At 47.3% G+C, this 12,824-nt stretch overlaps 1 protein-coding gene across 3 annotated transcripts in view; it reads right to left on the bottom strand.

Moving 5' to 3' along the window:
* CASZ1 (castor zinc finger 1) overlaps positions 1-12,824 on the bottom strand; it is a 177,061-nt gene that overhangs the window by 62,543 nt on the left and 101,694 nt on the right. For all 3 annotated transcript variants that reach the window (XM_030186248.1, XM_030186250.1, XM_030186249.1), the window contains exon 3: positions 4,337-5,177. In XM_030186248.1, the coding sequence (XP_030042108.1) occupies positions 4,337-5,177 (841 nt within the window). The remainder of the gene's footprint in view (positions 1-4,336; positions 5,178-12,824) is intronic.

The raw sequence follows: 12,824 nt of genomic DNA, 5'->3' as shown, positions 1-12,824 counted from the left end.
CATTTTTAGTGACTTCTATAGAATTAAGAGGGGAAGCATGAATCCTATTTTGGCAATTGAATAATTGCTATTAAAGAATACTAGCATAAGTCAGCATTTACACGCTAATATTTTGGCAGGGCCTCTTACACCATGTCAATGGCTGGTGTAAATGTCCGTGATTCAATGTCATAGTAATGCGCGTAACTGTCGGTACTATATGGCCTCAGCATGTAAGTTCTGGGCACAACCCAGACTCGCCTATGCCCCCACTCTCCTTGCATTACACACCATAGATTTCACGTACTGAGGTTAGAGAACACGGTCTACGTGTAGTTATGCGCATAATTCAAATTAGGGCCAATTAACACCAATCACCACCAATGACTGGCTGTGTGGCAGTCAGCAGCTAATTTGTCAATTAAATTATGCGCATAACTGTAGGTATTATATAACCTGAAAGTGTAATTTTGCGCACTAAGTGGAAAAATTGAGCGTGCGAGATTACAGAATGAGGGGGCATAAGGGCAATACTATAATTGGGCACCTTCATTTTGTGACACTTGTGAGGGGGTTAGGCAGATCTAGGAGCCCGAACTCCGTACCGGGGCGCCAGAGAGGCAGGCATGGGTGGGAACAGTGGAGGGACTACCAATCCCAGCATCCTCGGGAAGGATCACTTGAATCATCTAGGAAAGCTAATCAGCGCTGCAATGCCCCTGACTCCCAGAGGAGGACAATAGACTCCCTTATAGAATGTGAACCAGACTACGACTCCCAGGTTCCCAGGGGGGAGGAGGAGGAGGCTTTTGAGCAGGCTCATGATAAAAATTGGGAGCAGCTGGGGAGAGGGGAGAGACAGATAGAGCCCATGGAATGGATGCTTGAGGAGGTGATTACCGAGGCCAAAGAGGTTGGTGAAGGAATGCAGGTAGAGCCCATGGATATTTCTGCCTTAGCCCAGGTGGAAAAGGGGCAATCTCAGGGCCTGTTAGCAACCTTGATGAACCGGTTAATTCAATTCATTGAGAGAAAAGCCCAGAGAAGTATCTGAGTGGGTTCCCTGGGGAAGTAGCTTCCTCCTGGCCCTGGGCTCAAGCATGACCCATGGGGAGAATACCAGGAGTTAGTGGCTGGTATGAATGGGAGGGGGTCCCCTTTCCTCAGGTTGCTCTGAGGTGAGGGCTCGCTAGGCTGAGCGTGAAGAGTGCAGCAGAACCTTTAAGCTGAATGAACTTTGGGGAACTTTTGGATGAAAGACCTTTGGGGCTTCTTGCTGAATGGACTTTGGGGGAACCTTTTTGCTGGGGAAAGTGCTGGAACTTTTGCCCAAGGATTAGTGGACTGGATGAACTCGGGGAGGGAAGGATCTGGACTGTGGGACTCAGGGCTGGGTTAATACCTGTTGGAAAAGAGCTTGTTTTTGGTTTTCCTTTTTGTTGCTGAGTTGAAGCTATAGGAGTGCTGGAGCTATGTACTATGCCCGGGGAGGCATATAGCCCCAGGGAGGAGACTATTCCTAACTAAATACAGGGAATTTCTGGCTGGTTTGATATTGTTTGAACTGCCAAGTATCCAGAGCTACCTAGTAACCCTGGTGTGGAGTTGGGCCCAGGTCTGGGGAGTCGAAGCACAGCCAAGCGGCATGGGAAGTGTTTACAATTTACATAACAGTTGCATCCATTGATTACACTTTTGTAGGTAAGTGTAGACTTCCGCAGTGGCGGAGCATGGGAGGGGCATGGGCGGTGCTGCCACTTACAGAATACTGGAAGCTGTGTGCGCTGTTGCCCCATTTAGGTACCCTGCAGTTATGCCACATCTATGGCTGGTGTAACTTCAGTACCTAAATCTCAGGCATGCCGTTGCTGGCTTATGAGACTATTCTAGAACGGAATCCAGGCGCCCATCTCACTGCATGGTACTGAGGCACCTAACTGTAGAAATGCCCCACCTGTGCTCAGGTTCACTGCAGGCTGATATTCAAAAGCCCTTATGTGGTCAGTACGACTGCACAAACCAAAAAAAAAAAAAGGATGGAAGTCGCCAATCCACAAGTCCAAAACCAACAAGTTCTGTGGATATTCAATTTCAGTGTTGCAAACTATGTATTCATCAGTAGTACATACAGGAATAACCCAACATGGGCCGTGTTTCAGCTCAATAGCCTTCATCAGGGGTCCTGCATGGAATCATTGAAGCTATAACTCATATAAGAAAGCAGCTGCTGAAATACAATATCTTGAGATGCTCCAAACGCAGCAGTCACCTCGCGGGTAGTATACCATACCAACTGTTTGAAAACATTGAAACTGAATGTCCCCAGAACTACTTGTCTTTGGACTTGTGGATTGGTGACTTCTATCCTTTTTTTGGTTTGTGCTTGCATCTTTGGAAGATTGTTGTTCTTTCTTTCTCTGTGACCAGTACCACTGCAGACAGCATTAAGTGCCTTTTTTTTTTTTTTTAAATCAGGGTCACTATATAGCTCTGGTCATTTTCCCACATGGAATGGGCAAAGTCATATCTTTGGGGAAAGGGTGTGTTTTGGGGGCAGAGCAAGGCCAGGTGAAAACCAAAAATTGAGCTGTTAAACATATAAGAGCTGACATATATAGCGGTAAAACTTTAAATGGATAGGACCATCTGTTTAAAATGACAGAATTTTCACCAGGCTAAAACGAATAACTTTAAATGTTTTCTATTATACATTTAAAGCCATATGGCAGCCAAACCACTGAATATGACCTCATTACATTCCAGACTCTATGTTCTTAGGACAGGAACCTCTTGATCATATGTGTTGACTTGTACAGTGCTATGTACACTAAAGGCAACCTTTAGTGGCCGCCTAGGTACAAAGACTTTGGGGAGCTCTGTGACCGGACCTAGCATGAGAATTGGACAGAAAATGATATGCATAGCCTTTCCTTTGTATGGACACTGTGTCTGCAGGCAAAGAGGGGAGGTCCACGAACACATTTAAATTTCCATTCTGTATGCATTCTTTACTCCCTTGAAATACTCCCTTTTTAATACGGCTAAACGCCTACATGTTTTGAATCCTGCATGTGCATTTTTGCCATTCTAAGGAAGGCAATCCTTAGATAGATTCAAGTTTCCTGAGTAATTTGGTATTTACTAGTGCAAACGGTTTTAAAAACTGTCCTTCGCTTGCAGGAGATACAGAATAAAACTTCTCAGTATCTTATTTACACATGCCTATTGGGCTCATTTTCAAAACAGAAAAACATCTAAAAAGTGGCATAAAGCAGCATTTGGACATGTTTCTTACAAACGTCCAAATCAGTATTTTTGAGACCAATTTTTAGACGTTTTTCTTTGAAGTCTGTCAAAAGTGCGTCCAAATCTCAAGGAGGCGTATCGGGGCCTGTTCAGGGTGGGACTTGGGCATTCCTGAGACTTAAGACGTTTTTCAGCCATAACGGAAGAAAACAAAAATGTCCAGGACTGAAACTAAGATGTTTTGAGCTAGACCTGTTTTTATAACAAATAAGGCACAAAAAGGTGCCCTAAATGACTAGATGACCTCCTCTTATTCCCCCAGTGGTCACTAACCTCCTCCTACCCCCCAAAAAATGTGATGAAAAACATTACTTTTCAGGCTCAGATGTTATACTCAGGTCCATTACAGCAGCATGCAGGTCTCTGGAGTAGTCTAGTAGTGGTGTAGTGCACTGTAGACAGGTGGACCCAGGCCCATACCTCCCCCTACTTGTTACACTTGTGGAGGAAACTGTGAGCCCTCCAAAACTCACCAGAAACCCATTGTACCCACATATATGTGCCCCCTTCACCCATAAGGGCTATGGTAGTGGTGTACAGTTGGGGGTAGTGGGTTTTGGGGGGGCTCAGCAGACAAGGTAAGGGAGCAATGGTTAGATATGTACCTGGAAGCATTTTATGACGTCTACTGCAGTGCCCCCTAGGGTGCCCTATTGCTTTCCTGGGATGGCAGGAGGACCAGTGTACTAAAAATGCTGGCTCCTTCTACAGCCCAATGGCTTGATTTTGTGCGTTTTGCACTTGGACGTTTTTTTTTTTTTTTTTGAAAATGGACCAAAAAATAAAACGTCCAAATCACAAAACCTATTTTTGAAAACAAAAGATAGACGTTTTTCTTTTTTGAAAATGACCTTCTTTGCTATTCAGATTTTGGACATTTTTTGCAAAACATCCAAAGTTGGACTTAGACGTCATATTGAAAATGCCCCTTCACATCTCCTAGGATCCTCCACTGCAACCACATAAATGAGGCAGAAAACAAGAGCACAAGCTGTCTTTGCGTTCTCCCTTCCTTTGGCCTAGAAGCGCAAAAGTTAACCAGAAGCCTTACTTGACTGTTGAGACTGTTCCAGTTGTGATGGAGTCCGTCTTAGAGAAGGTGGACTTCAAGTATTCGGGAGTGTTGAAAGGCAGTGAGACAGAGTGCTCAGCAGAGGGGACAGGAATGTTGGGAGTGCTTGTAAGAGGTGCAGGGGCCAGGCTCGGTACCACTGCGGCTGCTTTTATTGGGGTGAGTTTCTGGACATTGCGGACATCGTATTTGGACGGCCGCCCCACTTTGCCAGTCTTGAAAGCAATGGCACCACCCATGTCCTGACTGCCTTCACCTGGCTTGAAGAGGTGAAGGTATTTGACATTCTCTAGGTCATACTTTGAGGGCTTTTTATAGGTGTTTCCATTCTGAGGCTTCAGTGTCTCTCCTGTCTTCAGTTTTTGAATGAAAAAGTCATATTTGGAGGTTCGAGACATTAAGCCCTGCATCTGGGAGTTGCTGGCAGAAGGCAAGGGTAGGACAGAAGTTTTCGGTTCTTGTACAATTGGTGCTTCCTGCCCAGCCATCCTGTTACCTTGTTGCTGCCCACCACTGTCCCTGGCCATAACCAACTTTGAGCTTGGCTCCTCGCATTTGGTGCTCTGGGAGGTCAAAGACAGCTGCTCCCCAGCTTTCAGCTTCCGGATGTATTCTTCATACTTGGAGAAGCGGGCCCGCTTGCTACCCGTGTCTTCTGCAGGGACAGAGGCACAGGTAGACTGTGAGGTAGCAGTGTTTAGCTTCCCAAAACTGATCTTCCTGGTGAGCTCATCTCGTACATTCTGGTCGTCGTAGCCAAACATTCCCAGGAACTCATTCATAGTGGTGGCGGCATAATCTCGCAGAGACGAGGCTTCCCCTGTAGAGAGAACACAGGGACACACTGCTCAGAGACGGCTCAAACATGATCTATGCCCGTCTAGCTCACTTGTTAGGTTTTATGACTCTTAAATTAATTTGTTTAAAAAAAAGTAATTAATACTGGGGTAAAATAAAAGGAGTTCATCAATGTCAGGAAAATCAATTTCCTAAATGTTCTTGCCGATGGCTTTTCAGTACATTAAACAAAGTTTTCATAAATGTCTCTGCACTCACTGCAGCTTAATACGAAGGAAAAAGTCATTTTACTGGAAGTGAGGCCAAGTTAGACCTGGCAGCGTGCTCGCTCTCTCAGCCACTCTGGGGAACAGAGCATCATGTGGGCCTATCCACAGATACAGAGAAAGATGCAGAACTGTGCGCGTGACCTTTTCAAAATAGCCTGCACAGCTGCTATTAATGCACGTTATCAATTTTAAGCACATTGGTTCTGTTTGGAAATAGAGCAGGTGTAACATCATACATATACAGAAAAACAGCACCCGTAAACCTCCTTACAAGTCAGAGTCAGAAGCAATTTTGGGTGGAGTTGGAGTTGGTAAAAATGTACCAACTCAGACTCCAGCTTCAAAATAAAAACGTACAACATCAAACATATAAACAGCAAGTGACCGACTCACCTGCAAATGCGCAGTAGAGTCGGAACGCTGAGAGTGCAGAAGTCCAAGCCCTGCCTCCACCAGCAGTACAGCTCAATAGGGAGGAAGGCTTGGACATGGGCGTGGAAATCGGAGGACGAGGAGGGAGCAGGGAGGGAAGGAGGGGGCGGAACTGAGGGAAACAGACGCTGGGGAGAGGGCAGTGGAGAGAGCAGGGTTGGTGGACGGGGAGGGGGGGGAAGCCATAGGAAAACAAAAAACTAGCCCGTTGTTACGGGCTTAACGGCTAGTTACAATATATAGTACATCTATCATATATATATTTTTCCCTAGATCTAAAGTATTGCTAAATATATTTACCAGTACTTTACATCCAGAACAAAAAATTTAAAGCCTAATATCAGTAGGAGCCGCAGCTGGACAGTAGAAAAATAGTGAAGTCAGAGTCAAAGGTTTGAAGTACTGACTCCACAGCTTTCCTTACAATGAGGCTAAAACATACGCATTACAAAAGTCACACATCACTTTAGAAGTAGAAAATTGTCAGACCATTTTAACTGGACAAACACCTTCTGCATGTGGTCAGGGAGCCTTCCTCCCATACCATGATCCTCTTGTTCATATAAAAGCTCACTCAGCTCTCCACCCCAAAGTTTCCCTCCCACCCCGTGTCCCTTATCAGAAAACCTCTCAATATCAGGATTGTCTTGAGTATCCCTTTTTCCTCCCACTCTGTTCCCTAATACTGGGGTCCCCTGGATGCAGTAAAAATGCAGGAATTTCTTGGTGTCTGGGGTCTCTGGCAATGAACCCGCAGGTTACAAAAATGTGAAGCAGAGTTTTTCAATGAGACCTGGAAGGTGTCTGGGTCAGAGGTCGTCCTATATTGTTACAAAAAAGGGAAGACAGAAGATGTGCAAAATACCTGCCCCTCCCTCATGCTCCCCTACTCGTCTCTTTAACACAGTTGAACTCTACTGTCCCCCTGCCACTTTTAATGCACTGCTGGCTCCAGTCCCTCCAACCTCCCCCCTCATCTGTTCAAATCACTCTCCCTGGCGGTAATCATCCGTCACAGGAAAAGAAGAGCAGGTACGGGCTGCAAAAGCCTGTGCTGTCACATGAGCTTCTAATAGCTTTCAGAATCTGAGATAATTAGTGCTGTCTTTAAAAAGTTTAAAGATGAAATACAGCAGAGGCCATCAATCTCTGCAGAAGCATGAGGCACTTTCCCATACACTGCCACACACGCACACACACACACAGTACAGTAGAGTGAGTGAGGGTGTGCAAATGGATACTGGAGACCTAAAACATTTCTCTAAAGTGCTAAAATTCTTTCCCACTATTCAGTCATCCCTCCTGTACTTAAAAGTACTTTTAGAGTGGAGTCAGATTCTCAAGTTAGGTAGAACCGGCATTCTGTGTGCATATAACGTGGGGAACGGGTGGCCTGGTGATGGCTGTGGTCCTGGTACTTGTACCCAACAGTGGCCGTGCCCTGAGGGAAGAAGGCTTTAGGTCGCTCTGTTTCTCAGCGCTGTTCCTAAGTTCTAGCCTTCATTGTTCTCGAGTTCCAGCCTTCACCGTTCCAGCCTTCTTTGTTCCAGAGTTCCAGCCTTCTTTGTTCCCAAGTTCCAGCTTTCACCGTTCCAGCCTTCTTTGTTTCCGAGTTCTGGTTTTCGCTGTTCCAGCCTTCTTTGTTCCTGAGGTCCAGTCTTTGCTGCTCCAAAGGTTCAGCCTTTGCCATTCCCGAGGTTCAGCCTTTGCCGTTCCCGAGGTCCAGCCTTCACCGTTCCAGCCTTCTTGTTTCCGAGTTCCAGTCTTCGGCATTCCAGCCTTCTCTGTTCTCGAGTTCCAGCCTTCACTGTTTCAGCCTTCTTTGTTCCTGAGTCCGCCGTTCCAAAGGTTCAGCCTTCACCACTCCAAAGGTCTAGTCTTCAGTTGCTTCCGAGTTCCAGTCCTCTGTTGCTCTCGAGAACAAATCTTCAACCGCTGCTGCACTCCAGTCCTCAGTCGTTCCTGAAGTTCCTGCCTTTTCTTCCTGCACTGCTGTCTGCTCTGTTCTGTCAGCTCAACTCATCTGCCATCATTTGGGAACTCTGATCTCTGGGTCAGATGCCCCTTGATGGTCCAAGGTCTAGAACAACACGGGGATAAAATTTGTCCCCATCCCATGGGTTCTGTCTCCGTCCCCACCTCGTCTCCACAGGCCCTGTCTCCTTCCCCGTCCCGTTCCCGCAGGCCACGCATCCATTCCTACCCCGTCCCCGCAGGTTCTGTCCCCATTCCCACCCTGGTGGGCTCTGTTATAATCTGCAGAACCCTTGAACACTTAATGATTTTATATTTAAATCATTTTATTAAAGTATAAAAAGGAACATTATGCTGTGCAATTGTTGTATATAAATTACAAATAGAAAACAATAATAACAATGAGAAACTATAATAAACCCTCCCACCACCACCCTCTACCCTTCCAACCCCAACAATAGCTGATTTCTACTACACCAAGGAATCCTAATCCACCCTATTAAAATGTGCAGGGGTACAAAATACAACCCATTCGGTATGCCCTAGAGGGGAGAAATATACCCTATGAAACACTGTTATGATTTTTTAATCTGTGGATGAATAAGAAGTCATCAACAATTTCAGGATTCAGTCTAGCTCTCCTGTCTTCCACAGTCCCTCCTGCAATAGAAGTTGTCTTCTTAGAAGATGTGCTGGTAGCAGGATGTACAGGATCCCCCATGCAAATTTTGCTAGCTGTGGCCTTCATGTTTGATTGTTTTTTCCAAAAGATAAAAATATTGTTGTTTGCATCAAACAAACAAACAACAGTCCAGTTCATTAAGAGGCTTCAAAGTAGAAAGTGACACAGAGACAAAGTTTGCCCCCGTCCTCATGGGCTCTGTCCCTGTCCCCACCCCATCCCCACGGTTACTGTGGGTCCCCTTTCCCAGGCTCATTCTGTAGTCCAAAGGCTCTCTTCCCAGTTTCGGGCTTGAACAGTGCGATTACATAGGTACCACCAGTGATGCAGTCACCGAAATCTCCAATAAGGTGTCAAACTCACTGAGTCACCACATCCTTGTGGAAAAGATCTGTGAGAAACTGAAGAAGGATAGTCAGATCTGTAAGCTCAAGTATGATAAGCAGATAGATCTGAGCACTGTGGACCTCAAAAAGCTGCGTGTGAAAGACCTAAAGAAGATTCTCGATAAGTGGGGTGAGTCGTGCAAAAGCTGTGTTGAAAAAATCTGACTATATCCGCAAAATCAATAAACTCAGACCAAAATATGCACCAAATGCAGCCAGTGCACGGATTGACTTATAATCTTTGCCATCTGCATCTGGACATTGCTTTTAGTTTGGGGTTTTTTGGTTTCTTATAGTGGCATCTTTTTTTTTTTTTTTGCAACTCTTTTGAGATCCTCAGAATATCGAGCTTAAACCCAGCAGCCATGCTTTCTGCCATCAAATGGTGTTTTTACAGTCGGTTTCTAGCTGTGGTTTTGTTTTCATTCTTTTTTTTTTTTTTAATTATTATTATTATTTCTGAGTACTTCAAGATTCCTGAGAAACGGTGTTTTTTTAATATTAAAAAAATATCAATTGACATGTGTTAAAAAAAACTACTTTTAATTAATTTGCTGTAAGCAGCCTTTTGCTGAAAAAATTAAAAACATCAGTAGAAACAAATGGCAAAATTCCTTTACCATTATACTGCATTTTAGATTTATGTGTAGCAAACCTGTAAACATTTGTCAACAGGAATACTGATTGCAAATGTTTTTCTGGAGCCGTTTTTTTTGCTTAGCAGAGCACTAGTGCCTTGTTCTAATATGGGCACTACGATAAATTTAACACAGAACCGCAGTCTATCAACATTTGCGATTAGTAATCCTACAGACATATGTTTACAGGTTTGCTGACCACTGAGGCAGGCTCACACGAGTAGTCTTGCCTACTGGTTAGGCCAGCCCTGCACCAGGGCTGTCGAGGGGGGGGGGGGCAGGGGAGACAAAATTCCCCAGGCCACCAAGGGGGGCCCAGTGCCGCAGTCCCTCTCCATCCGCCCCCCTCTGTCCACCACCGGGCTGGGCCCCCCTGAATTCAAATCATAGCGCCTCACCTCGACCTCGCTCCATGTGAAAGAAGCGCAGCAGCAGCAGTCTGCAGATCGCCTCCCTTCGGGCTTTCCCTTCCTGTGTCCCACCCTCGTCTGATGTAACATGCGTGAGGGCGGGACACAGGGAAGGAAGGCCCAAAGGGAGGTGATCTGCAGACTTGCCGCGCTTCTTTCTCACGGAGCGAGGTCGAGGTGAGGCGCTATGATTTGAATTCAGGGGGGCCCGGTGGTGGACGGAGGGGGGTGATGACAACGACCTCGTGGGGGCAGCAGCGGGGCCCCAGGGGCGGCCTTGCCCCAGGCCCAGTCTCTCGGCGGCCCTGCCCCGCACAAGTTGATGCTGGGGGAGACCAGGCTCAGCGACTGGTGTAAAGAGAGTGAGAAATCAATCAACGACTGTGGAAGAGAAGATGTTCCATGAAGGGAAGGCCGACCTAGCACTGGGCGACTGTTTTCAGCACAACAGACAGCTCCACTTTTCAGTGTTGAACCCCTTTCACATTCCCAAACAGCCACCCCCTCGGAAGGTAGAGGCAGAGGTTCCAGTAACTGTTTTACTCAGGGGCGTAGCCAGATTTCGGTGGGACGGAGGTCCAGAGCCCGAGGTGAGGGGGCACATTTTAGCCCCCCCATCACCTTTGACCCCCCACCCCCGGCGCCAACCCTTTCGACCCCTCTTCCCCCTGCCGCCGTTGGGTACCTTTGCTGGCGGGGGTCCCCAACCCCCGCCAGCCGAAGTCCTCTTCTCCGGTGTAGCCATGTTGCTGATCTGCAAGGGCAGGCTTCTATTTCTGTGAGTCTGACGTCCGCGACTCACAGAAACAGAAGCCTGCCCTTGCAGATCAGCAATGCGGCCGCGCCGGAGAAGAGGACTTCGGCTGGTGGGGGTTGAGGACCCCCGCCAGCAAAGGTACCCGACGGTGGCAGGAGAGGGTTTGCGGCGGGGGAGGGGGGGGGAGCAGGGCCAAATCTACGGGGGCCCATGCCCCCGTGGCCCCACATAGCTACGCCCCTGGTTTTACTGCCCCAACAGTTTGTTTTCAGATGTGTTTCACCTTCCTGTTGGGTCCTAGATAGGTTGAATCTGTGGCGTAGCTACGTGGGGCCTGAGGGGGCCGGGGCCCCCGCAGATTCACCCCAGGACCCCCCTCCCGGCGAACCCGCCCCCGCCGCCTACCTTTACTTTTGCTGGCGGGGGATCCCACTCTCCGCCAGCCGTTTTCTTCTTAGTCGCTTCCTGTTCTTCAATTTGTTTGCTGTCGTCCTGCACGTAATTGTACGTGCAGGACGTCAGACTCAGAGAACAGTTCTGTTCTCTGAGTCTGGCACGTACAACGTGCAGGACGTCAGCAAACAAATTGAAGAGCAGGAAGGACTGAGAAGACGTCGGCTGGCGGGGAGTGGGATCCCCCGCCAGCAAAAGTAAAGGTAGGCGGGGGCGGGTTCGCGGCGGGAGGGGGGGGGGCGGCAATGTCGGCGGTGGGGGGGCGGCGCTGGGGGGAGGGCTAAAATGTGCCCCCTCCCCCCGGGCTCTGGACCCCTCTCCCACGGAAGGCTGGCTACGCCCCTGCAATAAAGGTCCTAGAAACTTTAAAATTCTGGAAGTCCTCGCTGTTTTTTTTTTTTGCCTCACTTCTTTGCTGTTCTCTATACGTCCCGTGAGGTTCTGGACTTTCTCCTCCTTTTGTGTTTTTCCCGCTAACACTTACACCAGGTCGATGGCAGGCATACATGGATGTGCCTAAGTGCGCCATGCAACATGTGTAACTTATCGGATTCTAAGTTATGTGCATTAGTTGGAGACACACCCGTGCCACTCCTGCATGTACGCACCCTTGCAGTTTCACGCTACCCATGCAAGGTGCGTAGAACTGCAGTCACTCAGTTATAGAATTACACGTCACATATCACTTTTTTTTCTAATGCAGTGCTCCTGGTCACAGACCGTCACATCACATCACTCACTGCTGAATCGAATGTCCCGTATTGTATTATCACCAATACATTTAAAGAAAAAGAAAAGTTTGGAGTATACCGGATACAGGTGGAAGGCAAGAGAATAGCGCCAAACAACGCCCAAGATTAACGGTGTTATTCAACACAAAACACCTGCTGCGGTCACATTTCGCCAATTTATGTTTGAAGATTCTTGTTAGATTGCAAATGCTACTTCTACAGTCTAGTCCCGATTGTGGCTGGACAGACTTGGAATAGGCTGGAACTGGGCTTTGATGACAACTTCAGGACAGTGCTGGGCAGACTGTGCCCTGAAAATGACAAGGACAAATCAAGATCGATCAAGTATACGTACATAGTATCACATCAAACCTTTATGCTACGAGTTTTATCTTGTTGGGCAGATTGGATGGACCGTATAAAAGTTTTTATCTTCTGTCATCTACTATGTTACAATGTACTTTGTAGCTTCTCTTGACCTACTGATGCAGCCTGTTGAGGTGACTCATGGTCATGTCGGGTATTTTGTGTAAAACCTATTTGTTTTTTTTTTGTTACATTTGTACCCCGCGCTTTCCCACTCATGGCAGGCTCAATGCGGCTTAGGTACTTATTTGTACCTGGGGCAATGGAGGGTTAAGTGACTTGCCCAGAGTCACAAGGAGCTGCCTGTGCCTGCAGTGGGAATTGAACCCAGTTCCCCAGGACCAAAGTCCACCACTCTAACCACTAGGCCACTCCTCCACTAGCAACATTCCATGTAGAAGCTTGCAGCCGCGCAGGCTTCTGTTTCTGTGAGTCTGACGTCCTGCACGTAAGTGCAGGACTTCAGACTCACAGAAACAGAAGCCTGCGCGGCTGCAAGGGCAGGCTTCTACATGGAATGTTGCTAGTGGAATAGCAACATTAACATTCCATGTAGAATCTCCAATAGTAG

Source organism: Microcaecilia unicolor, chromosome 13 (assembly GCF_901765095.1).
Source record: "Microcaecilia unicolor chromosome 13, aMicUni1.1, whole genome shotgun sequence".
Lineage (NCBI taxonomy): Eukaryota > Metazoa > Chordata > Amphibia > Gymnophiona > Siphonopidae > Microcaecilia > Microcaecilia unicolor.
The sequence above is the reverse complement of the archived record's forward strand: the minus strand, read 5'-3'. Positions and strand labels throughout refer to the sequence as shown.